General features: G+C 43.2%; 2 protein-coding genes across 5 annotated transcripts in view; both read right to left on the bottom strand.

The window, feature by feature from the left end:
* Positions 1 to 6734, bottom strand: part of FAM228A (family with sequence similarity 228 member A) — a 42322-nt gene extending 35588 nt beyond the window's left edge. For 3 of the 4 annotated variants that reach the window (XM_009183784.2, XM_009183781.2, XM_009183785.4), the window contains exons 1-4: positions 6608 to 6714; positions 6215 to 6318; positions 3935 to 4003; positions 2494 to 2685 (exon numbers count right to left, since the gene is read on the bottom strand). In XM_009183784.2, coding sequence (XP_009182048.1) covers positions 2494 to 2685; positions 3935 to 4003; positions 6215 to 6307 — 354 coding nt within the window. In that variant the 5' untranslated portion in view covers positions 6308 to 6318; positions 6608 to 6714. Of the gene's footprint in view, positions 1 to 2493; positions 2686 to 3934; positions 4004 to 6214; positions 6319 to 6607 lie in introns of all 4 variants that reach the window. The other variant, XM_017947331.2, reaches the window with a different exon arrangement.
* Positions 6735 to 12108: 5374 nt separating this feature from the next.
* FAM228B (family with sequence similarity 228 member B) overlaps positions 12109 to 13841 on the bottom strand; it is a 46938-nt gene continuing 45205 nt past the window's right edge. The window contains 1 exon segment of the mRNA XM_009183786.4: positions 12109 to 12390. Coding sequence (XP_009182050.1) covers positions 12354 to 12390 — 37 coding nt within the window. The 3' untranslated portion in view covers positions 12109 to 12353.

Here is a 13841-nt window from a genome sequence, read left to right as displayed (position 1 = left end):
ACCAAAGAAACCTGCTCTACCCTTTTATAATTTGGTTTTTCTTCATATAAAAGGATCGTAGGCCGGGCACAGGGGCTCACACCTATGATCCCAGCACTTTGGGAAGCCAAAGCAGGTGGATCACTTGAGGTCAGGAGCTCAAGACCAGCCTGACCAACATGACGAAACCCCTTCTCTACTAAAAATACAAACAATTAGCCAGGCGTGATGGCACATGCCTGTAATCCCAGCTACTTGGCAGGCTAAGGCAGGAGAACTGCCTGAACCCCGGAGGCGGAAGTTGCAGTGAGCCAAGATTGCACCACTGTACTCCAGCCTGGGCAACAAGAGCGAAACTCCGTCTCAAAGAAAAATTTAAAAAATTTAAAAAGGGATTGTATACTTCAGGATTATAATGGTCTTCACATATAATTTCCTTCAGATACAAAATATACTTAAGGGAAAAATCACTAGATACAAACTGTTTTGCAAGATTCATATTATAAAAGTCAAATACTGTATTTCATTTTAATATAAAAGCATAGCTTCAAAGGGTTGGAAGAAACTGCTGAAGTAATTTAGACTGCAATGAGACTCCACCACCTTCTGGGAGAAGTAATCATCTAGCTTTGGTCTGAAGTCATCCATGGGCCTTTGAGAACTTTCTGCTCCATGAGGCAGGTACTTTTTTTGGTAATTTTAACCTCAAGAAAGTCTGCCCTTAGGTTGAGTTTAAATCTGCCTTGTAACTTGCAGGTTCACACACTAGTTCTATACATCTAATTCATCGGCTAATGTCTGCCTTTAAAATACTTAAAAGGTTCATTCCCCCTTGTGTCGTCTTTTCCTTGGGCCAAATACCCCACCTCTTTCCAGTTTTCTTCCTATAAAGTGGTGTCAAGACTCAACTCTTTTCTAAAGGTTTTGCAACTGATGAGTGTCCCTTCAACAGTGCGACATCAGGAATGACAGGATGAGGACAGGATGGACTAAGACTCTGATGCTATCCACTCTAAGCACAGCCTCTCTTGCCTGAGAGCTGTATGTTTTCTGGGAATCCAGCTCATATGGTTGATTCACAATGACTTTACTGACATTTAAAATCACTTGGACTTCGACACATGCCATTTCTAAGATCTTCCTCCCTATACCCATGAAATCACATTTCTGGACACAAATATAAGACTCTGCACTTTGGAGATCTGGATTTAATCTTGAGCTCTGTCCCTTAAGAGTGTGTAGGAAAAAGTATTTAAGGTAAATATTCAGAAACTGTGCTCAGTAAATATACTTAAATGCTCTAATATTTCAGCTAACCTACTCTAGGGTCTCACTCTGTCACCCAGGCTGGAGTGCAGTGCCACGATCATGGTTCACTGCAACCTCTGCCTCCCAGGCTCAAGTGATCCTTCCACCTCAACCTCCCAAGTAGCTGGGACTACAAGTGCACAGAACCACACCGTTTTTTTTTGTTTTGTTTTGTTTTGTTTTTTTGTACAAACGGGTTTTTGTCATGTTGCCCAGGCTGGACTCAAAACTCCTGGACTCAAGCAATCCATCCACCTCAGCCTCTCAAAGTGCTGGGATTACAGGGGTGACCCACTGCACCCAGCCACTACTCTAGATATCTACTAGATATGTGGAGGTAAGAAAAAAAGATCCAGTAGTGCACACCTGAAGTTAACAGATTTGCATTTGGTACTGCAAATAGATAGACCTAAATTCTGAAAGACAGTCCTGACCTCAAAATCAAAAAAATCTTCAAATTAAGAAACCAAATTTTGTTGTTTTGTAAAGCCAAACTGTAGAACAGAGTACAGAAACTGTTAGTCCTAACACCTACTGGTTGGCTAACTCAGCCATGCAATAGCATTCTCCTTTGCCCACTTCCTACTAGAGAGATGAGAAAGCCACAGTGGCTTTCCAGGCCCTGCTTATGGCTAGGACTTGCCTCATGACCCAGTCCTGGCCAAAGAGACCTAAGGGAAAGCTGACTAGGGGCCTCTGGGGACTCTTTTTGCTTCCTGCAAAGGAGTAGTGTAAGAGAAGAGGCCCCTGGCACCATTCCTTACCCCTTCTTCTTCCTGCCCTGAAGGAAGACCTAACGTCTGGAGCTATAAGCAACCATCCGGCAAATGTGAGAATGATGGGGATAAACTGAAAATACTAAGGATAGCAGAATAGAATAGGAAAAAATCTGACATTGTTATGCTGTCAGAACCCACCACGAAACCACCTACCTCTCAATTTCTTGTGAAGTAAATGATAAATGCCCTTATGATTTAAGCCACAGTAACTCCATTAACATCTACATAAAATCATTCCTGACAAATCTAGTTCCAAGTCAACACTCCTATCCCCTCCAACCTCAGGCTTAAGAATGCAGTACGTGTATTACAATTCAATGAACTCATCTTAAATACAAAAATAAGCTGGAGGCTATTTGTATAACCAGTGAAATTGTTAGACTAACTCTTCAAATTATACTTTATTTGAAAAATAAAACATCAGTACCATTTTATGTCTGTGCTGTAAATAATATTCAACATTCTCTTGTTTCATTTTTTTAAGCCCTTTATATGAAATTACTTTTTCCATAATTCTCTGCTGAAGAGGCTCTGCAACGTTTTCAACCCATTTTTTATGTAACATCTCTTTTCTTCTTTCCTTAAAAGTATCCAGATGCTGAAAATACGTATCCAATCTCTAGTGAAGTGATACAAACAAGGAAAATAAATTATAAAGAAATGTTTCACTTATTGTCATTTGAGTAAGGGGGAAAAAAACATCTGTTCCCACTACTAAACTCTCAGCCACATTTGGGTTGCAAAGTCCCCGTATAAGATAACTGAAGCACAGAATAAAGTACAGTAAGAGAAGCTGGGAACACAGAGCAGAAGAACTCATATAAACTTCTAAACCACAACTGTGCCTTCAGATTAAACCACATCTAACTCATGAATCAGATTAAGCTATTTCTAACACATGAAACTCTTGTTTCTTTTTCAGGACTTCCAAGCATTCCCTGGTCACCCATCCTGTGTCCAGCCTTCACCATCAGGAAAGTCTGTGACAAAATTGGTAGAGTAGAAAGCACATCAGACTGTGATACCTCTCTCTGGCCTGTGAAAGAGAGGTAATCCCATCTATCTCTTCGGATGCTTAAATGGGAATTTATGTGCACTTTCTTTATAAATTGTAAATCGCAATTCAAATGTCAAAGCTTTATTCTTTTTTTGTCTGTTTAAAAGACAAGGTCTCACTCTGTCGCCCAGGCTAGAGTATAGTGGCATGGTCACAGCTCACTACAGCCCCAACCTCCTGGGCTCAAGCGATCCTCTTGCCTCAGCCTCCTGAGTAGCTGGGACTACAGGTGCGTGCCACCATGCCTGGCTAATTTTTAAATTTTTTGTAGTGACGGGGCCTCACTATGTTGCCCAGGCTGGTCTCAAACTCTCAAACTCCTGGTTTCAAGCAATGTTCTTGCTTCAGCCTCCCAAAGTATTATAACTCCATCTCTCTCATTGAAATTAAATGTCCCTTAAGCTAATTTCGTAGTGACTATCAGTTACTGATTGGTCATAACCCTTAAAAGTTTATTTTGTTTCTAGTGATTTTCTATATCCCCACTGCAAGTGGAAACACATGAGAAAGAGGCAAGTGTGAATAGGAAAGAGTTTCTATTCAGTACCAGGACGAAGAGAAGGAGCAATTAGGACAATTTCTCAGATCCCTTCAGGACAGATTCAAGTGGGATTAGGGACCTCTTAGTGATCCTGCAAGAAGGGGGCATGACCTCAGATCCATGTAGTACAAACAAGTAAATTACAGGATCCTCATTCCCCCTGCAAATTGAGTCTCTTGGATCATGGTGACATGACTCTTGGCCATGTCGTTCTGCACATTCTTGCTCCCCTAGAACACACTTAGAATGCAGTATGGAGCCAACTCTTACCTTCACAACAGAATTTTCTCTAAATAATATTGCACGTACTGCTTCATCAATGTCTTCTCTAGCTAATACCTAAAATTACAGAATTGGATATTAGGCTGTAAATCCTGAAGCAACAAAAGACAATGACGAAACTCAGTGTACTTTACCCAATAGTTTCAGCGTAAATCTTGAGGCTTATTATGTAACATAAATATATGGAAAATTTCTAAACCCATTCTCCATGAACCCATCAACCAGGTTCAAGAGTGATTAATTCTGAGTCAATCTTATGTCATCTAATAAATCTTATTATTCAGCACCCCCCCACCCAGACTATTTTAAAACAAATCCCTGATAGTATATTATTAAATTATGTTTTAAAGCACTAAAAAGCTTACTAAAGGAATCCTCTTTTCAGGCATTCAGTAGGTGTTTTTTGTTTGCTTTTTGAGACAAAGTCCGGCTCTGTCACCCAGGCTGGAGGGCAGTGGTACAATCTTGGCTCACTACAACTTCAGCCCTCCGGGTTCAAGTGATTCTCCTGCCTCAGCCTCCCAAGTAGCTGGGATTACAGGCACGTGACACCACACTTGGCTAATTTTTGTATTTTTTAGTAGAGACAGAGTTTCACCATGTTGGCCAGGTTGCTCTCGAACTCCTGACCTCAAGTGATCCACCCACTTTGGCCTCCCAAAGTACTGAGATTATAGGTGTGAGCCACCCCATCCAGCCAGTAGGTGTGTTTTAAAGGGCCCTTGAAGTTTTCTGCCTTTTGCTAGATCTCTTCATAAGTCAAAAACCACAGAAAATTCCCTTTAGTTCAACTAGTCCAGAGTCTCAGAGCTAATTAGTGGGAGCTCGTGGCCTCCAACCAATATCATCCACATCTAGGGACTTGCTGTTTCCATTATGAGTTTGGGTAAAGCCGATGCATTTTAATCCCCACTTTAGGGCTTTTTCAGTTGGATCACTATAAACTAATCTCTAGCTTTTATCCTTATAGGACTAAGTGTGAACAAATGAAAAGGCAATAAAAATCCAGTATCTGGAAGAGATAAACTATTACATTAAAAATTATTGATGAAAAATGATAAAGGTTCTTAGAACTGTTATTCAATTTGACTATTCTTTCCGTTCTGCCACACTGAATGCATCACAACAAACTAAACCCCAAACTCAAATATCAAATCTGTGAATAAGAGAAATCTCAAAAAGGAAAGTTGTTTTTACCCATATATTTAATAGCTTCACATGAGATCTAAAATGACATTCAAACAGCTACCCAGGTCTTCTCTAAAATAAAGCTCTTTGTAATATGAAGAGGATCTTGCTTTAAAGCCTTCTCAGACTTATTTTAAGATGACAGGCCAGGCAGGGTGGCTCACGTCTGTAATCCTAGTGTTTCGAAGGCCCAGGCAGGAGGATTACTTGAGTTCAGAAGTTTGAGGTTACAGTGAGCTATGATTGGGCCACTGCACCCCAGCCTGGGCTACAGAGCAAGCACCTGTCTCTAAAATATTTTCTTATTTAAAAAGAAGATGGTAACTGAAAAAGTATGTAAAACAATTAAACATGTATCCTGACACTACAATATAAATTTAGAATCAATCTATTCATTTATTTGGAGAAGCAGAAACACGTTGACAAGCATCTTGGGAAGTAACCTTCTTAAAGAACATCCTAGTAAGACTGTTAGCAAATGTCATGTACACTCTTGAGTCAGATTGTCAAATAATCTTTTTCTGTTTAAAGAAATTAAAGAGTTTCTGTCTTTGATGGCTCTTCTTTGTGATTTTGTCAGGAAATATAAGGAAAAAGGTCATGATTTGCAGCAGCACTTCTGAAATCCACGGCTTTCTGTGCGCGCACACACAGAAAAACTAAGCGTCTCACTACTCCGACTGCCACCAGGGCAAAAGGGGAAATTTCCAAGAGTTTTTTACGGCGAGGCAAATCATAGGATGATACAAAACAATGAAACTTTATGAGAAAATCATTACCAGATCCTAAAGCAGAACTGACTGGCAAGCCCAGACCTGGCTTCTCCTGCCGGGGAGCTGGGGTTGCTGCCTTCACCCACCCGCCTGCCCCCGTCGGTGCACCAGTCCCCAGGCTGGCGACTGGGAACACTCTTGGCCACACTCTCGGCCAAATCTGAGCCCGGAACACTCCCCTTCAACGCCTGCTTTAAACCAGGCACTGTCCCAATTATGAGAACAGAAGCGAGATTAAGATAAACAGTTCCCAGACTCGAGGGGACCCACCGCCAAAATGACGTCTCAAAACGCCACGTTCTCTCACCTCCATTAAAGACACGGACTCGGGCTCCGGCCATTCTCTTAACTTTTCTGGCCTGAAATGTTCATCGTAAATCCAAGTTTTGGTGGCAGCCATGGACAGAATCCCTGAGGGAAGAAAAGGTAAACTGAGGCTGAGGACAACGGTTACCGTTGAGAGTTGGGCCTGTGGGCTGAGGGAGTGTTCGAATCCCGCTTGGCCCCATTCTAGCTGGGCCCAGTCACCCAACAAACCGGGATCCTCGGCGCCCTGGGCGCTTCAACAGGCCCGGCTACCCGCTCCCGTGTCGTCCTTGGGCCGAAGCGGGCCCTTCCGCCGGGCCGCGCCGCCCTGGCCCTGCCACCGCCCTCCCTGGGCTCTGAGACCCCCAGGCCCGCAGGCCTCCCCGGGCCCCACCTCAGGCCAGCCCCGGGGGTGGTCGCAGGCCCCGCGGCTCCGTGCCGGTGGGGCTCCCCCGCGGCCGCGTCCTGGAACGGCAACGGAGAAAGGAGCCCGTGAGCCCGCGCGTCGGGGCGCATGCGCCACGCCAGCCCCGGAGCGCTGCCCCGACGCCAGCTGGAAGGGGACGCCGACGTCCCGGGAAAAGGAAGGGCGCCATTTGATTTCACAGCAAACGGAAACGCAGTGATGCAGCCCAGCGCCTGGCCCTCGCCCTCCCTCCACGGCTGTCTCGGGGGCGCCCTTCCCTCGCGGCCCCGGCGGGCACGCGGGCCTTCGACCGCCGAGGCCCCCGCCGCCCTTCTGGACTTTTATCGAGGCCTGTACATTAATACGAAAGAGAATTTGCCATTTACCTGTAAGATTGAGGGCGACAGCGTAAGAGGAATGGTCTTAAGTGACGCGTCCGGCTTCTCACTCCCACTGAAGGGTGAAGGTGCCACAGGTGGGCCTGGTTTGGATTCTGATGTGAAGAAACCGACTTCAAAACACTTGGGCCAATCAGGAAAATACCAAAACTCTGACTACATATTTAATGATATCTAGGAATTATTGTTAATAGTTTAAGGTATGGTACATTATCACAACCAAGATTTGACATAGCTACATCAAGATACAGGATATTAACAAGGATTACTGTTTTCAGCCAATGTTTCTTCAAGTATTTTTTTTAGTCCTGCCTGTGTGTCTCGTCCTGGGATTCTGATGATAAGAATATTATTATAGCCCCGACAGCCCTTAAGCCTCTGTTCTTTCCTCCACCCCCAGTCTATTTTCTCATTTTTTCAGATTTGGTAATTTTTATTGTTCTATCTTCCAGCTCACTGATTCTTTCCTCCATCTTCTCCATTCTACTGTTGAGCTTACCTGCTGAGCTTTTTATTTTGGCTATTGTAATTTTCAGGTCTACAATTTTCATTTGGTTCTTTATATCTCCTGTTTGCTCAGGATTTTTATTTTTTCATTTGCTTCAAGTGTATTCATATTTGCTCATTGAAGCATTTTTCTCATAGCAACCTTAAAAGTCTTTTTGGGCTTATTCTAACATCGTTGTCATCTCAGTGTTGGTCTCTATTGATTGTCTTTTTCATTCAATTAAATATCTTTCTGGTTCTTGGTATGACTATTTTTTATTGAAGTCTGAACATTTTCAGTTTATATTATGAGACTCTGGATTTTAAACTTTGTTTTAGTTGGCTTTCTCCAACACCAATCGAATAGGGTTAATGAGGTTACCACCTCATTACCGCCAGGTGGAGATAGGAATCCAGGTGCCCCAGTTAGCATTCATTGATACTTGAGGGGCCAAAATTCCTCGTTTACTGCTGTGTAGACCATGATTTAGAGATTCTAGTCAGGCTAACTGAGGGACCATTCAGCAAATTAGTTCCTTATATGGTATAATCTTGTTGAGAAAAGGAGCTGAATCTATCTCATCTTTACATCTTTCTCATAACATGGGACCATCTATGACTGACCCAAATAGCAGGCAAACAGAAAATTCCTGTTGAGTAGACATACGCAGAAAAGTATAATACACTGATGGCTTAAACTACATTAAGTATAAGCAAAAGGTGATTCAAAATAGGATTTTTAATTTCTACCTAGCTTCTTCCTTACTTCATTTGAAAATAAAAGTTTCCCTGATTTACTGAATCAAATTATTTCAATCTCATATGATTTAAAAGCTTACCTGAGCATTTGTCTCTTTACTTGATGTTCCCTGGCAATGTCACCTTTTTTACATGGTGGAAATAACTGTTAAGGATTTGAAAGATTCTCCTTTCAATAGGTAGTGCTTCACTGAGTCTTCACCTAGGCTCTTGCTGCAGGCTCTGAGTCTCTTTCTACATACCACAACTAAGTTAGTTAATCTCATAGTATTAAAATCTTTTGTCACTGTTTCTCCTACTAACTTTAAGACAGAGGGCCTATGTTGGCTCATCCTTATATCCCCAGAACCGGGCAGGGCACCTGAGAAAAACAGGCACTTAGATACTTACTAAGTGAATGATGAATAAATGAATGAATGAAACATAATCCCGACATCTACACAAAATGAAATTTCAATGCCAACATATTAAAAAAACATTTAAGAGACTGAAGACTTGTCTACCAGGAGAGCATCAAACCTTTTGAAGCTTTGCAGTTGGCTTCTGGTTGCCATTTTGGCATGGCTAGTGTTTTTAGTCATTTATAACTGTACCAGAGAAAAGCATTTCTATCCAAAGAGTCTCTTTAAATCAAAAAGTCTAGGCCAATCATGGTGGCTCATGCATGTAATCCCAGCCCTTTGGGAGGCCAAGGTAGGAGGATTGCTTGAGACCAGGTGTTCAAGACCAGCCTGGGCAACACAATGGGACCTTGTCTCTACAGAATGTTTAAAAATTAGTTGGGCATGGTGGCGGGCACCTGTAGTGCCAGCTACTCAGAAAGCTGAGGAGGGAGGATTGTTTGAGTCTGGGTTGAGGCTGAGGTGAGCCGTGCTTGTATTACTCCACTCCAGCTGGGAGACAGAACAAGACCTTGTCTCAGAAAACAAAAGTCCCAATGTTTGTGAGGTGTACATGTTAATCTTAACCATAAGAACAAACTTGCACCTAGATTTTTATTTTAAAAGTGTGAAATAGATTTAGGCTGCCTTTTATAAAGAAAACTTAAGAGAATTTCTAAACTTACTCACTTGAACAGAGGAATGGCTATGGAGAAGGCATTAATGACTGATTCATGGAACAGAATTGATTTACCGAAACTTTTCTCCTTCTATATAAAGTCAAGGTGAAGTAACAATATCCCTTTAATGCTGGTGTGATTTCTAGAAGTCTGTTTTGACTGATGAGGTAATATAAAAGGGAAAGAATGCCAAAAACTATAGAGTATTATAAAATCCTTCAGGGTCTCCCCATAAATTCCAAACCCTTTAGCATGACGTGTAAGATTCCTGTCTGCCTTTTCGGGCTCAGCTTTCTTCAGTGATTCCTGGCCTCCTTGCTCCACATGGTGGATTAGAAATGCCTGCGTGGTCCCATCTCTCTGGCAAATCCCTGATTCCACTCACAGAAGTAGAGTTTTGTTTGTTTGCTTTTGAGACGGAGTCTCTTGCTCTACTGCCCAGGCTGGAGTGCAGTGGTGCAGTCTTGGCTCACTGCAACCTCCCCCTCCTGGGTTCAAGCGATTCTCCCGCCTCAGCTTTTCTGAGTAGCTGGGATTACAGGTGCCCCCCTACCATGCCCAGCTAATTTTTGTACTTTTAGTAGAGATGGGGTTTCACCATTTTGGTCAGGCTGGTCTTGAACTTCTAACCTCAGGTGATCCACCCGCCTCGGCCTCCCGAAGTGCTGGGATTACAGGCGTAAGCCACTTCACCTGGCTCGATGGAGCACCTTCCTGTTCTTCTCTGTGACTAATTGGTCAAGGAGTGCACACCTGACCCAAGTCTAGGATCAGATTCTCCTGGCTTGCTTCTAGGATTACAGACTTCTAACCAAAACAGAGACTTGGAAAGGTGTGTGAGTCACGTTCATGACAACAGCCTAGAAGGGTCTGAGATGACTGCTGCTCAGGGGCCAGTGCTATCAAGGTTCCTGCCCTTCCTGTGGAATTCAGTTTTTTCTCAGGGTTCTGTAAGATGCTTTGGCACTCTTCCAACGAATTCTTTTTTTTTTTTTTCTTTTTCTTTTTAATCCCAGCCACTAGACCACCAGGGACCAATGGATTCCATTTGTGCTTATGTTAGCTCTGGTTAGCTTGTTACTTACAACACAAATGATCTCAAATAATACAGAAATAGTACAAGGCTTCAGAGGAAATGTGAGGTATTTGGAATTGGTATTCATGTCAAAGTGCAGGGAAAGGAAAGGCATCTTCTCTTCACCATGTGGAATGAGCAACTATATTTGTGATACTATATCTGGGATTTGCTTCAAAGTCATCCAGTTAGAGTTGAGAAGTAGGTATGCATATACACAAAGCAAGACTGGCCATGAGGTAATCAGTATTGAAGCTGGATGTCAGATACATATGGATTCATTATACAATTATCACTATTTTTTCTATACTTCTCTGAAATTGTTGATAGTATAAAGTTTTTAAAAATCTAGTTTTCAGCCAGGTGTAGTGGCTCACGCTTGTAATCCCAGCACTTTGGGAGGCTGAGGCGGGTAGATCGCCTGAGCCTAGGAGTTCAAGATCAGCCTGGGCAACATGGTGAAACCTCTTCTCTACAAAAAATAAGCCAAGCATGATGGTCTGCACCTGTAGTCCCAGCTACTCGGGAGGCTGAAAGGCTGAGAATTGCTTGAGCCTGGGAGGTCCAGGCTGCAGTGAGCCATGATCATGCCACTGCACTCCAGCCTGGGCAACAGAACGAGACCCTGTTTCAAAAAGAAAGAAAGAAAGAAAGAAAATCTAGTTTCACTTAGAACCATATGTTGTTTGGGGGTGAGACATTGGGAGACTAGATAACTGTCATGGTAGAATAAAGAGGATGAGGAATATGGAATGAGAGAAAAATTGATAATTTAAAGCAAGACAATATGAAACTCAGATGCCAGAATGTGAAAGGCATTAAAATATAGGGCCACCATTTTTAATACATCTTATTCCATCTGTGACCCTCAAGTTCATAAATTGATCCTGTAGGTTGCTGAATTGCAACTCCAGTTGGATTAACATTGCTGCCAGTCTTTTATACAAAATCTAGGGCATTGACTAGGAAAGAGGGGGATCTTGGAATTATATGTATGTGGGGAACAGACAGAACTGAAGAAATCAGACTCCCCCAAGTCTTTTAAAAAGGTTACTATGGTGTCCCTTTGCCTACGGAAAACAGAATTCCACTCCTATGCTCTGTGTCCTACTGTGTCTTCCTGTGACAAAGATTCAAATTCAACAAAAGCCAGAAGGTGATGTTTAGAATCAGCAAGCAAGTAATTATACCCTACATTAATTTTTTTTTTTTTTTTTTTTTTTTTTGAGATGGAGTCTTGCCCTGTCACCCAAGCTGGAGTGCAGTGGCGCAATCTCGGCTCACGACAGCCTCCACCTCCAGGGTTCAAGCAATTCTCATGCCTCAGCCTCCCAAGTAGCTGGGATTACAGGTGTGTGCCATCACACCTGGCAAATTTTCGTATTTTTAGTGGAGACAGGGTTTTGCCATGTTGGCCAGGTTGGTCTTGAACTCCTGACCTCAAGTCAGGTGTTCGGATGGAGGCCGAGGCGAGTGGATCACTTGAGCCCAGGAATTCAAGATCAGCCTGGGCAACATGCCTCAGCCTCCCCAAAGTGCTGGGATTATGGGTGTGAGTCACCTCACCTCGCCAACCCCAAATGAATTTTAAAATTTTATAATGTTGAAAAAACCTCAGGAGGATATGTGGCTGTGGCCATGAAGGGTGCGTGACCAAAGGGAGCATACCTTAATTTAGGAACAAACCAAATAAACAAAGATGGACACTTAGTAAGGGAGCTGTAATTCTTTTTATTGGTTCATTCAGCAATATTTCTTAACTTCGGGGGAAAATACATGGTATTGCCATTTCTTAATTATCACAGACACTGAACTCAAAAATTAAAGGAAGTTTGTGGCAGATGCTTTTTTCTAGAGACAGGACAATTCTTGAGTGCCTTCCTTGGCCTTCACCCTGATTCCTGCGAGCAGATGACTTCCTCTGAAGCAGCCTGATTTTGCGTATCCTTTCACCAATCAAGGATCAGAGTGTGTGCTCCTTGGTTGCTGAAACCTTTTGAAGGTGACAAAACGGAAGAGTTGAGTGTGATATGGGGATGAGGGGCTTGCAAGAGCAGAAAGTGTTCCCCAGCTAAGCTGGGCTGATCCCCCAGAAGCCTGTCCTGCTAGAGCCCAGTGACTCATCTCTTAGGCAGGGTCTCCACCTGGGCCTCCTGCCTCAGCCTTTCCTCACACTGTCTGGAGTCAGAAGCACTGAGATTCAGGGATGTGGTCACATAGATGGGCAGATCACTGATGTGTGACGTGATTTGAGGGAACTCCGGTGGTCTCAACTTTCAGATGTCAACATGTTGGGAGTACTAATTTCCACTTGGATTATTGTGATTCAGAAAATACTAGGTTCCTTTCTTTCCTTTTTTCTTCAAACCTCTAAAAAATCTCTATTCTATGCCTATCAGCTGATGATCTCACTTCACTGAAAAAATGAGTAAATAGAAGGAAACAATACTCTTTTGCAAAATCCACTGAGCTAGTTTGACCTACATCCATGTACTCGGCCTTCCGTCTTCATACAATGGATAGAGTGTCCTGTCCACCTGAGTCCAGGGTGCTACCTCCTCACCTGTGGACGGACTCTGCCCTTCTATTCTGCTGCCTGTCTCTCCAGCATCATCAAATCTCCCTCTCTATGGGAGCATTCCCATCAGGAAACATACATGTTATCATATCAATATCGCTGATGAAAACATTCCCTTGCCTTACCTTCTCCAGCCACTTTATAACAAAACCCCACAAAAGCATTGCTTATTCTGTCTCCACATCCTCACCCCAATTCTCTCCTGAACCCACTCTAATCAGCTTTCATTTCAGCTGCTCCACTTAACCTCTCTGATGAAAATCAGCAGTTACGCCTATATCTCCCAGTCCTCATTTTACCTCCCTCTCAGCAGCATTGCCACGTGGCTGAGCGTGCCCTCTTTTCTGAAACTCTTTCTCTACTGGCCTCTGCAGTAGCACACACTTCTGCTTTGCTTCCTTTCATACCAGCCTCTCACTCCACGCATGTTCCTTCACCAGCTCTGCCTCCTTGCCCCAACCTCTAAATCTTGGTATTCCGCAGGACTAGCCCTCGGCCCTCTTCTCTTTGACACTCACCCCTAGGTGATTGCATGATTTCACGTAGCATCTATATGAAGATGACTCTCAAAAACCTATCTCCACCCCCAGTCTCCCCTGAACTCCAGACCTGTACCTCCACCTGCCTACTGTATATCTCCTCCTGGGTGTAGGATGGGCATCTACAAAGATACTGAAATGGATCTAATTTTATTCTCGGCATCTCTTTAGGTGATAGAGGCTATGTTCCTAAGTGAAGAATGAAGTAGTGGCAGTTCCATCAGATACTCAGAGCCAGAGACAGTCCTAAGCAAACAGCTAGAAAAGAAATCCAGCAAGAAATTCCGAGCAATAGGAATTTTCTCTGAAGATTACTTGGAAGTGCCC

The sequence above is a fragment of the Papio anubis genome, chromosome 14, assembly GCF_008728515.1.
Source record: "Papio anubis isolate 15944 chromosome 14, Panubis1.0, whole genome shotgun sequence".
Taxonomy (NCBI): domain Eukaryota; kingdom Metazoa; phylum Chordata; class Mammalia; order Primates; family Cercopithecidae; genus Papio; species Papio anubis.
This window is presented reverse-complemented; position numbering and strand designations above follow the sequence as displayed.